Raw genomic sequence first — 13,353 nt, forward strand, 5'->3', positions numbered from 1 at the left:
CAGTCCATCAAGGAGGGGGTTTTTGAAGAGCCACATTTTGAAGTTTTTCATGAAGATGGAGATTGATGTTGTCTGTCTGAAGTGGAGTGGTAGGGTGTTCCAGGCTTTGGCAGCGAGGGAGGAGAAGGAGCGGCCTCCTGATCTGGTCTTTCTGGCGCGGGGGACCACGGCGTAGGAGAGCTGGGCTGATCGTAGGGCCCTTTGGGGTGCGTGGAATTTGAGTCGGTTGTTCAGGTATGCTGGTCTGGTGTTTTGGAGGGCTTTGTGTGCATCGGTGAGGACCTTGAAGGTGATTCTAGTCTCAATGGGGAGCCAGTGGATGTGCGCAGGTGTTGGGAGATGTGGCAATGTCTTGGCAGGTTGAGGACCAGTCTCGTGGTGGTGTTCTGGATGTTTTGTAGCTTGCGGGTGATGTTTTTGTTTATTGCAGCATAGAGTGCGTTGCCGGTGACTACGGCGCGAGTGATGTCTTTCTGTGCTTGAGGGGGATCCATCTGAAGGTCTTGCGTATGAGGCAGAGGGTGTGGAAGCAGGATGATGCGACAGAGTTGATCTAGCGGTCCATTTTGAGTCCAGGATAATTCCAAGGCTGAGTGAGTGGTCCGGGGGGGGGGTGAGTTGGCTTCCGAGGGCGGGGGGCCACCCAGTGTCGTTCCAGGTGTCGGCGTGTGGGCCCATGATGAGTACTTCTGTTTGTTGATGTTCAGTTGTAGGTAGCTGCTTTTCATTCATTTGACGGCAGCTTCCATGCCTTCTTGAAAGTTGTGTTTGGCTGCGGTGGGTTAGTTGGATAGGGAGAGGATGAGTTGGGTGTCATCTGCGTATGAAACAATGTTGAGTCCATGGGTTCTGATGATGGGGGCGAGCGGAGCCATGTAGACATTGAAGAGCGTGGGGCTGAGGGAGGATCCCTGGGGCACTCCGCAGGTGGTTTTTTCTGAAGCCGTATTGGGAGGAGTCGAGGATGTTGTGTTCTTCGATGAAGGTGGCGAGTTGGCTGTTGATATCTTTCTCGATGACTTTCACTGGGATTAAGAGCAGGGAGATGGGTCAAAAGTTTTTTAGGTCAGTGGGTTCCACCGAGGGCTTTTTCAGGAGGGGATTGACCTCGGCGTGTTTCCAGTCGTCGGGGGAAGGACGCGGTTGCCAGGGAGCGGTTGATGGTGTGGCGAAGCATGGGTGCGATGGCGTCGGCCGCTCTGTTGAAGATGTTGTGGGGACAGGGGTCTGTCGGGGCCCCGGAGTGGATTGACTTCATAGTCTTCAGTGTGTCGTCAGTGGTGAGGGCTGTCCAGCTGCCAATCGTTGGTTTCAGTGTGTCGGGGGTCGCTGGTGAGGGTTCAGTGTGTTGGTTGTCTTCGTCGAAGTTGTCGTAGATGTTCTCGATTTTGTGGTGGAAGAAGGTGCTAAGTTTGTTGCAGAGGTCTTGTGAGGGAGGAATGTCAGTAGACTCGCTGGTGGGTTGGGCCAACTCCTTGATGATGCTGAAGAGTTCTTTGCTGTTGTGTGCTTGTGTGGAGATTCTGTCTTCGATCGCTGTGTTTCTCGTATTTCTGATGAGCTGGTGGTGGGCGTTGGGGCCGGTTCTGAAGTTGTGGGCTTCTGTGGGTTTGGAGTTCCTCCAGGCCTTTTTGAGGCGGCGGCATGTGCGTCTGGTCTCTCGGAGTTCAGTGGTAAACCATCTGGCTTTCTTGGCGTGTGTGTTGTTCTTCTTCTTGAGGGGGGCTATAGTATCGGCGCTGCCGGAGATCTATCTGTGCAGGGTTTGGGCTGCGGTGTTGGGGTCGTCGTCTTCCGCGGTGGTTGGGGTCGAGTTGCCGAGTGAGGAGGTGAGCTGGTCGTCTGTGATTTTTGTCCAGTTTCTTCGTGGGAACAGGTGCTGAGATCTGTGGGCGGTGGGTGTTCTGAAGGTGAAGTGGATGCATCAATGGTCTGTCCACGGGAGTTTGGTGGTGTGGCTAAAAGTGATGGCGTTTCCTGTTGTGAAGAGGGGGTCGAGGGTGTGTCCTGCTAAGTGTGTGGGTTTGGTCACGATCTGGCGGAGTCCAATGTTGTGGAGGTCGTCCAGGAGGGATGTAGTGTTGGGGCCTAGTTGGTTGTCGAGGTGGAAGTTGAGGTCTCCCAGCAGGGTGTAGTTGGTGGATGCGATGTCTTGCGGGGAGATGATGTCTGTGATGGAGTTGATGAAAGGTCCGCGGGGTCCGGGGGGGTCGGCAGATGAGAGTTCCTCGGAGGGTGGTGGTAAGGCTGGCCTGTATCTTAAAGTGTAGGTGTTCCATCATGTCTGTGGGCGCATCAGGGAGCGTGCTCAGGCGCAGGATGGATTTGTGGACGATGGCGATTCCTCGTGTCCCGAGGTGGTGTTGGTCCAGGTTTCGGTGAAGAATGCTACGTCTGGGGTGGTGCTGTCGAGGAGGCCCCAGATTTCGGTGGCGTGTTTGTGGAATGATTGGACGTTGAGAGGATGCATTGCAGGGTTTTCGGTTCAGTTGTGTTCTTGCGGGCGGGTTGTACTGGGTCTGTGTTCCTGGAGGTGCTGCAGGTGTGCCGACAGCACTGACAGCTGAAGGGTCCGTGGGTGTCGGCTGGTGAGGCTAGCTTGCAGTTGTTGTTGCGGCCTGTGTTGAATGCTTGGAGTGCCGCTGGGTTGTAGCGTTGGCGGTGCGGAGGTCCAGGGGTTTTGGCGTTGGTCGGGGACAAGCACAGACGGGCTTGCCTCTGGCGCGCGGACACGCAGCGGCCGCCATTAAGTAGAGGTCGGGGAGGGCTGGACAGCTGGGAGGCCGGAGCAGGGAGGGGAACTGGCTCGAGCTGGTTGAGCTGGGGGGCAGGGGCCACGGGTGCAGCAGCGGTGGGAAATAACGGGGGAAATTAAGGACTGGAAAGGGTGAAAAAAGAAAAGAAAAAGATCTGAAGGGTACAAGGGTGGGAAGAATAGAGGGTGAAAACGGAGCAGAAAGCAGAAGAAGAGTCCTGAGAAGAGTGAAAGGGTGAAAAGAGCTAAAGGATGGAAAACGGAGCAGAAAGCAGAAGAGTGCCAAGAAGGGTGAAAAGAGCCAAAGGGTGAAAAAGCGGAGCAGAAAGCAGAATAGTGCTAAGAGGAGTGAAAGGGTGAAAAAAAGCTAAAGGGTGAAAAACGGAGCAGAAGGGGCAGAAAGCGGAGCAAGAGAAAGGAGTCAGGGTCCACTGGACCACCAGGGATGAGGCACAGGTATAACCTGCGGGTGGAGGAGGGCCTCGAACACCAAACACTACAGGAGTGCAGGGGTTCAGGAGAGGCCTCACTTAATGGTGGAGCTGCAAGGGTGGGAGAGCGATTTCACTGACAATGAGTCATGGCCGAGATCTGTTCGGGCAGTGCTACCCAATAGGCACGCACAACTGGGCACGTCCAGGTGAGGTGCGCAAAGTCCGCTCCCTCTCCTGTGCACTTCATGCGGTCGTCAGGCCTGGTGTGGTCAAATGTTGCAAGTGCAGCTGGCGATAGGCAGCAACGGTGCAAACATTTAAAGTGTAAGAGTTTGTGTCGCTGGCTAATTGATATGCACAGTGTTTGTGTACAGCAACATGTCCACATTTTATCCATTATCGTCACCCCTAGCTCTGTTGCCCATGTCTCATGCACCCGCTTGGTATATTCTTGAGGTCATGTGGGCTCCTCCAGTGTCTGTCAAGATCAATGTTAATGGAGAGAAATCTACAGGGAGTAATAGGTAATAGGTAAGTGGAAACAAGCAATCTCAAAGTGTGACGGACGCGCCTAAAAATAAAACGGTCCATATTCGACACATCCCCATACAACGGGCCTTCTACCAGGGGCGCAATATGCCCATCTGGAAACGGGTCCCCCATAGTGTGCATATTATGCCGGTGTTATGTACGCCATACTATTTTCTCCCGGGTAAGCAGAAGTAAAGGGTTATCATGCATCCGGAATGCATTGGAATACAGTGCCCGCCCACAACATGCGTCGCAGGCGCCGCCATGCATAGCATGTGGTGGATACCGTCTATACGTCTTCGGTACCTAGTGGTATGCCCTTGGGTAAGATCTGAGAATGTAGAATTCCCTCCAACAGCACTCTTTCCGGGCGCAGGTAAGGTATCCTGGCATCTGGGTGGTACCAGTGATATGGGTAGTGGCACTGGGCTGCCAAGTAATAAAAGTGTAGATCTGGCACCTCAAGGCCTCCACGCTCATGAGGGAGTGTAAGCGTGTCCCACCGAATACGGGGGTGAGCCCCTGCCCAGATAAGCTGTATCAGGGCTCCGCGAAGTACACAAAAGAAGAGTTGGGTCACGTATATGCCCAAGTACTTTGTACCATCCACGGCCCATTTAAGATGGAACTCAGCAGGTGGTGGACGAGTCACCTCAGTTAGTGGAAACAGTTCCAACTTTACCCAGTTTATGCAAAGGCCAGAAAGTTCACCAAATCGCGCTATCGCCTGCATAAATGGGGGGAGATTGAGATGGGGGATCCGAATAAAAAACAGGATGTCATCTGCGTATAGTGAAATAGTGAGATTGCCAACAAGGGATTTTACTTGAAGTTACTTAGTTCAATTTCTTTGTTATTAAGATTGAAAGTGTATTTTAGATCAATTTTACACATACAATAAATGTTATGAAAGATGAAAAAGTACACACACGGGAATGAATTGTGAATAAAACACAAGTCTTTTTATATATCAATCAAAATCAAGATAAGGGGGATACACAAGGGAACAATAAATTTCAGGCAGTGTAACATGAAAGATGGGTTAACTTAAATCCACATTTCATCAAAAAACATCTATTTCCAGGTAGTTTTAACAGAGATTAATTTCATAAATGAAAAGAAATCAGCTGTAATTATCAAATAATACGGAATTAGATGATGGTGTCGACGTTTCGGTCTTGGTGGCAGAAGTCCGTTAGACCATCTTCAGGACAGTTAATATTTGCACAAATAACCCTTTGTGAATTCGGGAAGGGCAAACAGCTCAATCTTCGTTTTTATATATTTTTGTCAAACCGTATTGGATGAATCTATAGCCTAATTGTTGACAAAATAACTCCTACATGGAGATCCGTATATGAAAGATCCTCGTTTGTTCTGATGTCTTTTTATTTTTAGGTTTTGAATCAGACTCGAAAAAGCTCCGCCAAAGTCGGGAACGCCTGCGTATAGTGACATCAAACGGGGCCCGTATGTGAGCTGTAGTCCACCAGGGGGTCCATTGCCATGATGAACAGGAGGGGGTATAACGGACACCCCTGTCTGGGGCAACATAGAATCGGGAATGCACCTGACAGGGCGCCGTTTACCTGTAGCCAGGCCATTAGGTTGGTGTATAAGAGCATGATTAATGCGATGAATGGGGTGGATACTGAGTTCACCCAAAACAGCCCTGAGGAAAGGCCACTCAAGAGGATCAAAGAACTTTTCTGCATCCAAGAGGGCGACTGCCTCAGGGATGGAGGGGGAAATTGTATTGGGCACCGCAAAGATGGTTCTGAGATTGAGAGAGGTGGATCTGTTTGGAACAAAGCCAGACTGGGCAGGGGGAGATAACCTGTTCCATTAGCAGGGCCAGTCGGGTCGCTAGTACTTTAGCCAAACTTTTATTATCTAAGTTTAGTAGTGACAGGGGACGGTATGAAGTGCAATCACTAGGGTCCCTGCCAAGTTTCAACAGCAGTGTCACTACCGCGTCACGAAGCGCGTGGGGTAGGGAGCCAGTCGTTGTGGCCTTGTTATATAACGCCAGAAAGTGCAGGGTGATCTGTTGCTTTAAAGCTTTATAGAAGACCCCAGTTTGGTCATCCAGGCCAGGGGCCTTGGACCCATCTAAAGTATCGATGGGCTGTGTCACTTCTTCTAAATGTAGCGGTTCACACAGAAATTGCCTCTGTCCATCTAGAAGCCATAGCATCGCTGAGATATGAAAATATTGCATCTGGGTCATGAAGGGTATGAGAAGCGTACAGGTCCTGGTAATACGATTGAAATCTAGCCATGATACGTTACCCACCCGTGACAGTCTCCCCATGCTCAGTTCGGAGCTCCGCCATGTAATTTTGCGACCTATTGGGGCGCAGTATACGTGCAAGTGTGCGGCCTGGTCTCTCTCCCTCTCCATAGCGACGTGCCTGAGCATGTTTACCCATGTACGCGATTTCTCTCTCTGCTAAATCCCGGTATTCAGACAGGAGCGGCACCCGTTTATCAACCGAAGATCCCCACCGGCTATTGCTTTAAGCTCCAAGTCCCGTATTTCTCCCTCTACCTGGCCCAGTTGAGTGCAGATATCCCGAAGAACACCCACCTGCTTGGAAATACATACTACCCGGACATATGCCTTGAAGGCCTTCCACAGTGTGGCCTGTGTGGACATGGTTACGGCGTTGATCTCGAAATACTCAAGGACAGAGCTTTGCAGCTCACTACGGAACACCTGGTCCCGGAGCGCATTGCCATGAAATCGCCAGCTGTATTCCTAGCCGCATCCATGTGGGATACGGAGTTTCAAAAGAGTGTCTGTGGAAGCACAGTGATCTCAGACACCCACGTGTGCGGCAGCTGACATAAACCAATAATCTAAACTTGACCAAACTGAGTGTGGCGCCGAATAGAACGTGAAGCCGGGGATGGTGGTGTGATAAGTCTGCCATACGTCATGCAGTGCGTAGGTGTCGTCAGTGATATGGAGAAATACCACCCTAGCCCGGGGTTTATCTGATGGTTGTGCACTAGTGGAGTCGGTTTGCAGGCAGTGTGTCATGTTAAGGTCGCCGCCAATTATTAAATGGTCCACCTCGAAACCATCTAGTCGGGAATAGAGGTCGCGATAAAAGTCAGGGTCGTCAATGTTTGGAGCATAAATATTTACTAACAAAATGCTTATGTCCCCATGCGTTCCGTCCAATAACAAGTACTGACCTCCTGGGTCTGAATAGTGGGAATGACAAATGAATGGTACTGTCCTATCGATTAGTATACAGGCACCTTGAGAATATGAGCTGTAAAGTGAAAAACAGCGATGTGTGCCCCAGTTCTTGGCGAAGGAGGAGATGCGTTTCCTGAAGGAAGGCAATCTTAATGGAGTTTCTATTAAGATATGACAATACCTGCTTCCCTTTATGCGGGTTACTGATACCACGTATGGCCCATGAAACGGCCGATAGATCCACTGTTTTAGCCATACTATGTAGCAGGATTATAAAAATGCAGCTCGGGCGTTAAGCCCAGACAATATGTGGCGGTGAAGGCATTGTGGATTTGAGGGTGATGTGCAACGTCAGTACACAATTGAATCTCAAGAAGAAAAGCCCCGACAGAACCCCACCTACACCAGAATCAAGAACATCCAGTGAATCCCATTTAACCAGTTAGAGAAAAAAAAAACATAACCCAAAGTAATAAAGGTTGGTGTATAGCATAAAGGCGTGGCGACACTTCAGACACCGGCAGTCCCATAAAGAACGGTCATACATGCTAGTGTGGTGCAGTCGCCTGGTGCACCTGAGGCTGGGTGCAATTCCATAAACAGCCGTGTCTGGCACATCTATCCGTAATTTCGAAAGCTCCCGTTTCTCTATTCAAAGTCAGGCCTTTTCATGTAGCTACATCTCAGGAATTTCACACCCCCAGGTCAGTCGTGGTCCGGGGTCGCACGGTTAACCACGGGGGATCCTGCATGGACAGTTTTACAAAAGGGTTCTGCAGCAGCTGGTGTCAAGAATCTTCGTGCATCCCCCCGTGGTCCACCCTCAAGCGAGCCCGGTAAAGCATTGAGTAGTGAAAGCCCAGTTTGCAAAGTGTATTTTTCACGTCGTTGTATTTCCTCCTAGCTTCTTGTACAGTTGGAGTAAAGTCTGGGAACATGGAGATATTTGAGCCTTGGTATTGCAAAGGCCCCCTCTCCCGGGCCATCCGGAGCGTTGTATCTCGGTCTCTAAAATTGAGGAGACGGCTATGATATATCGTGGCGGGGCACCTTTAGGGGTACGATGTCCCATGGAGCGATGCATCCGCTCCACCGCAAAGATCGTCGAGAAGCTGGAGAGTTCAAAGAGAGATAAAAAGAGTTGCTCCACGAAGTCCTCAGGTCGTCCCATGTTGGTGGTTTCCGCTATACCAGAGATGCAGATGGTATTCCTTCGGCTGCGGGCCTCTAGGTCTTCATTCTCGAGCGCCACCTATTTTAGAATCCACTCCCTTTTGGTGGTGGAGCTCCTATTCTCTTCCCCCGCTTTTGCCCGCTTGGATAGAAGGGGAATCGGGCAGTGGGCTCAGACCTAGTCATTCAGGGGAGCGCGCCCCGGGTGGGCAGCCATCCCCCCGTGTAATGCAGTAGGCCTGTGTTCCTAAATGGAGGGGGGGTGTTAATGAAGGGTAGGCAGCATACTGATGTAGCAGGTAGGGGACTGGACAGTATGGGGAGGCCACGGGATTCTATAGAACGATCATTCACAGCCGGTGCCAATGTACTGTTGTTGGGTATCTGCGGGCCTCGTGCTGTGCAGGCCCCGGCGACCAATGGCAGCTCGCTGCGGGTCTATCTTCAGCGCGCTCATTAGCGCAGAGGCAGATCTGCAATCAGGGTCTATGCTGGCACAGGCAGAGCACTCACCCCAGTTCCTGTTGCTGTAGCCGGAGCACGTAGGAATATCCTTAGTGTCGGGCAGGATGCAGGCCTCGGCCTCAATCATAAGCTGGCCAGTGTTTAGCAGCCCGCCACAGCCAGGCAGGTCCCAGTCTTACTGGTCCACGTCTCTTCCACAGGCCACAGCAGCTCTCAAGCTGGCCAGTGTTTAGCAGCCCGCCACAGCCAGGCAGGTCCCAGTCTTACTGGTCCACGTCTCTTCCACAGGCCACAGCAGCTCTCAAGCTGGCCAGTGTTTAGCAGCCCGCCACAGCCAGGCAGGTCTCACTCTTACAGGTCCACGTCTCTTCCACAGCCCACAGCAGCTCTCGAGCTGGCCAGTGTTTAGCAGCCCGCCACAGCCAGGCAGGTCCCAGTCTTACTGGTCCACGTCTCTTCCACAGGCCACAGCAGCTCTCGAGCTGGCCAGTGTTTAGCAGCCCGCCACAGCCAGGCAGGTCCCAGTCTTACTGGTCCACGTCTCTTCCACAGGCCACAGCAGCTCTCGAGCTGGCCAGTGTTTAGCAGCCCGCCACAGCCAGGCAGGTCTCACTCTTACAGGTCCACGTCTCTTCCACAGCCCACAGCAGCTCTCGAGCTGGCCAGTGTTTAGCAGCCCGCCACAGCCAGGCAGGTCCCAGTCTTACTGGTCCACGTCTCTTCCACAGGCCACAGCAGCTCTCGGCTCCGCAGCTGCTGGTCTCGGGGGTCGATCAAAGCGTCCTGCAGGGTGGGCGCGTGCCCCCGCAGCATGAAATGGAGGAGGGGGACGCCAGCGATCGACGAGGTCAGGCGACCGCTGCCTCAGGCTCACCCACGGCCCCTGTTCCCACAGGGCCTCCGAGGCTTTGTTGGCCGCGCAGGTTTGCCTCCCCCTCCTTCAGATGCGGGCATTAAACTCACAGCTGGACACCATTTCCGCAGCTTTCTAGCCTGCGGCTACCCCATATAGGCGCCCATATAAAAAAACAAGCACTGCAATGAAATCGGGCTCGCCTTTGGGACCTTATATGTATTTAGCTTTGCAGCACATTAGCCTGGGGCTGAAACATACACTGTTCTTTCACATGGAGGGAAAATAAGCGCCAAACTGCGTGACACGCCAGGTATGGAAACACATGGAGAGCAATACTCCCTTTCTGCGGGAAATGGTTTAGTCCAAAGCTCTGTTTTTAATATAAGATCAGGGCCTTCGGTGGTCATATCACTGAAAATACAAGATTTGAAATAAATATTATTGTCTACGGGTGCTCGTGGAAGACATTTTCTATGGACTGAAATCTAGAGAATGTTAAAGTGATTCTGGTATTTTACTGACCTCTGCTGGTCGTTTTCTATCAAGAAAGTTAAATAGAGGCAGTTGAACAGAAAACAAAGTCTCTAAGCGAAAGCAGACAAGTCCTAGGGCTGATCTCCAGCGCCCACAAAGTACATACACATATAAGTATAAACTAAAGTGTATCCAAGAGGTCTTGAATGATAAGAAATGGGCTTGCCTAAAGCCCATGCTAAGTAAAATTCCTGTATATAATATGTCTTTGACAACAAACGACTAAAGTCTGGGGGAACGACCTAGAAAGGTACACAACCCTGCTGCTTTGCACATGATTGCCTGTTAAGGTTATATTATGGTTTACCAATTCTGACCTATCATACAATCTCACCTTTTGAGGAAAAAGCCTTAATACGAATCTCACAGACCATCACATTAGCCAACTTTCACCTACTGCCCACAGGTAACATGTCAGCTGCCCAGTCCAATGTTTTGCCACACAAGCTGCCCAGCCTCTGGAACCACAGCTAATGTCGTCAGCTGAAACAAAAATAAAAAGAATTCCTCTTTACAAACCTATGGAATAAAGTCAAAAGCTCGAAAACCTATTGTTCAGCGAGGATGTGTGACACAATTAGTTCAAGCTATCACTTTGGAAAAAAGAGGATGGGCACCAAAGCATTAAACTGAAAATCTTGTAAAGGTTTTATGAACCATTGTAAAACCACCCTGGTTTGCCTGGCTCTGTTATGGTGGAGCCTTCATCCTGCCTTTCTGTGGGGAACCATAGCCTCATGGAAGTCTCATAGTACCGGCAGCAGGCATTGTAGGATGCAATCTTTCCAGCGCTTGCATGTTTTCTTCATTTTATGTTACCTGGGTTTTTGTAATGCGCCTAAATGCCCAGGAGGGTTTCAGTGATCCCTTTACCCAAAAGGTCACACTTGGAAAGAACATGAATGGCCCTTTGGAAGCCACACTTTCCATTTGATCTTGCAGTGGATTCAGTCAGGTGTTTGTATAGGACGTTGGGGCTAAGAGGCTCCGCCCATGCGAGACCTGCTGGCATCCCCACTAAACAAAGTAATAAATAGACAAGTCAAGACGGGGGGGGTCGTGGGGGGGGGCATATGCTTTCGGAAAAATCTCAATTAAAACAAGCATTTGCTATGCAATAGGTCTCGCATTTACGCAAGTTTGAGCTATTGACATTGCAAATGACAATGCCTTTTATTTTTTTTTCGTTTTTAAAACATAATTATAAGGCATTGTCATTTACAATGCCAATAGCTTAAACTCGTGTAAATGCGAGACCTTTATCAGGGCTGTAAATAACATAATAAAAGACACAGCAAAGACACCCACAACTGACACATTTAAATGCGTACACTATTTGCGCTTTGACCTAATTGAGTATGTTCCTAGTGTCTGATATTTCGTAGGGTTTAAACTGTGATGCTGATGTTGCCACCTGATATGTTGGAGTCTGTGCAGCACGTGCATGAACACATTGAATTACACTTAACTCGAATTCTACTGGTGCAACTTTTAAAAAGTAGACTGCACATAAACTGTGTTCTGTATTTGGCAAGGAGGAACAAAGTGGCTCTCACCCTCAACACACTTAGGTGTTACAAAAATAAATCTTATTTTTCTCTGCAGTCTGATATTTATTTTGAGAAATATTTGGGAAATATATAGCTTACTTTTGGACTGGAAGATTAATCACACCCGTATTAAGAGACTAAAGGCTTGCAATTGCATAACAAATGACTAATTGTTACCACCAGCTAATTAGCATGCATTTCTCACATTTATCTGGTAAAATAAATTATTCCAAATCCCACCTTTGAATTTGACTTGCAAGCTGAATTAAGGGAGTTAAAAGGGTTTCCCGGGTTGGGATGAGACAGGCCGAGGTCAGCTCCTGTATCCTGTAAAGAGTTCCTTATAAAACTCTCCCAAGTCAAGAAAAGCAGCATATGTTTATGGTGCAATGGTGAAAAGCCATTCAGATCTTTGTTTTGCAAGAGCTTTGAGAAGTAATCAACAGTCTGACAAGGTACAAATGATGTACAGTAATGCTGGCCCTGAATAATTACCAGGGGCTGAGATGAAATGAGGCATTCCACCCATCACTTGTTTATATTTCATTACATGTTCAAGGGCATTATACCACAGCACAGCACTGATATGGGGCACTGTCTAAGTTTATGCGGGTTACTATATCCGGTGTTGCTCTGCGTTTCACTTTCACTTTCACTACTTTCCAGTAGGTACAGAACAATTCACGTGCTTGTGCTTCAGGGTTGCAACCTGACGAACACATTAATGTGAAAGAGTTTTTTTTTTGGGGGGGGGCGGGGGGGAGTTTTATATAGAGTAAAGTAGACCTGACGGTATCAGAGCGCTTTACATGAGCACCATTTGCGCTACAGCTGGACACATTCACTTTTCTTAAGGCTCGGGAAGATTAAGTGAGTTGGCCAGAATTATAGGATGCTGAGCGTCCCTGCCAAGACTCGAACCAGCTTCCCCAGCAATGAGATCCACTTCTCTAGCAGTTAGGTCACATCCACTCTTACCAAGTGGAGATGCATGGTTGAATGAAGGTATCTTATCCGGAACAGATCTGAGTTTTGAGTGTTATCGTCTAATGTGACCGGAGTGTTCAACTTTAATACACCGTTTCCCTGTATCTGGTCTTTAAATCTCTATGTCTGTTAATCAGTGTCGTAAGTGTTATATACTTAAAATGTACTTCTGCTATAAAATAATGTAAAAGGTTCTTTGACATTTGAAACCTGCCCACCGCGCAGCCATGTTGTTCATTCATCACATGAGTAACATTCAGGGGTCATTCTTTCATTAGGAGCGTTGAAACATTCCCCGACCTAGCGCAGTTTTCTGCCCCTGAAACGGATCAGGTTCCCGGTGTTGACGCTTAGTGCAACCTCCTTTCCCAAATCCGAAAATGACACTGACAGAAAATACTTAGCCCAGCCCACCTTGAAGAACGTTTGTGTTGTATTTTTGCAGTTTTACATAGCGCGAACTCGATCCGCAAGTATCGGAGCGCTTCACGAGAACCAGTTTCAATACACAAGGTCACATTTATCCATCTTTTTAATTTATGGGGACCGTCTTCGCGTGATTAGGCCTGAAAATAAAACATTTGTATCTCTTTTGCCCCAAAAGAGCCTTTCAGGTCCAGCCGCGGTGCGTCCATTGGGGCGTAGGGGCATAGCCCCACTAGCCACAGCGCCCCCTAAATTCGTGCAAGTGAAGCAAATGAAGCAATTTCACAACTCCACAGTCTCGTGCTGCTGGGACACGCACGCGGCAATCCACTGAAGGGGGAGGAGTGGGGCGGGGCTGCGGCAGCACTCAACACAGTTTGAGTGACAGACTGTCACTGATAGCGGCGAGTGCGCATGTTTGGGTTTGGGCT

At 49.5% G+C, this 13,353-nt stretch overlaps 2 protein-coding genes across 2 annotated transcripts in view; one reads left to right on the forward strand and one right to left on the reverse strand.

The window, feature by feature from the left end:
• LOC146839300 (uncharacterized) overlaps nt 1-13,353 on the forward strand; it is a 250,346-nt gene that overhangs the window by 166,696 nt on the left and 70,297 nt on the right. The gene's annotated exons all lie outside the window — the stretch shown is intronic.
• The window catches only part of LOC146839301 (uncharacterized), a 133,894-nt gene that overhangs the window by 28,437 nt on the left and 92,104 nt on the right, over nt 1-13,353 (reverse strand). Inside the window, exon 3 of the mRNA XM_085651330.1 lies at nt 10,294-10,442. Within this exon, the coding sequence (XP_085507456.1) occupies nt 10,333-10,442 (110 nt within the window). The 3' untranslated portion in view covers nt 10,294-10,332. The remainder of the gene's footprint in view (nt 1-10,293; nt 10,443-13,353) is intronic.

The sequence above is a fragment of the Triturus cristatus genome, chromosome 4_1 (assembly GCF_964204655.1).
Source record: "Triturus cristatus chromosome 4_1, aTriCri1.1, whole genome shotgun sequence".
NCBI lineage: Eukaryota > Metazoa > Chordata > Amphibia > Caudata > Salamandridae > Triturus > Triturus cristatus.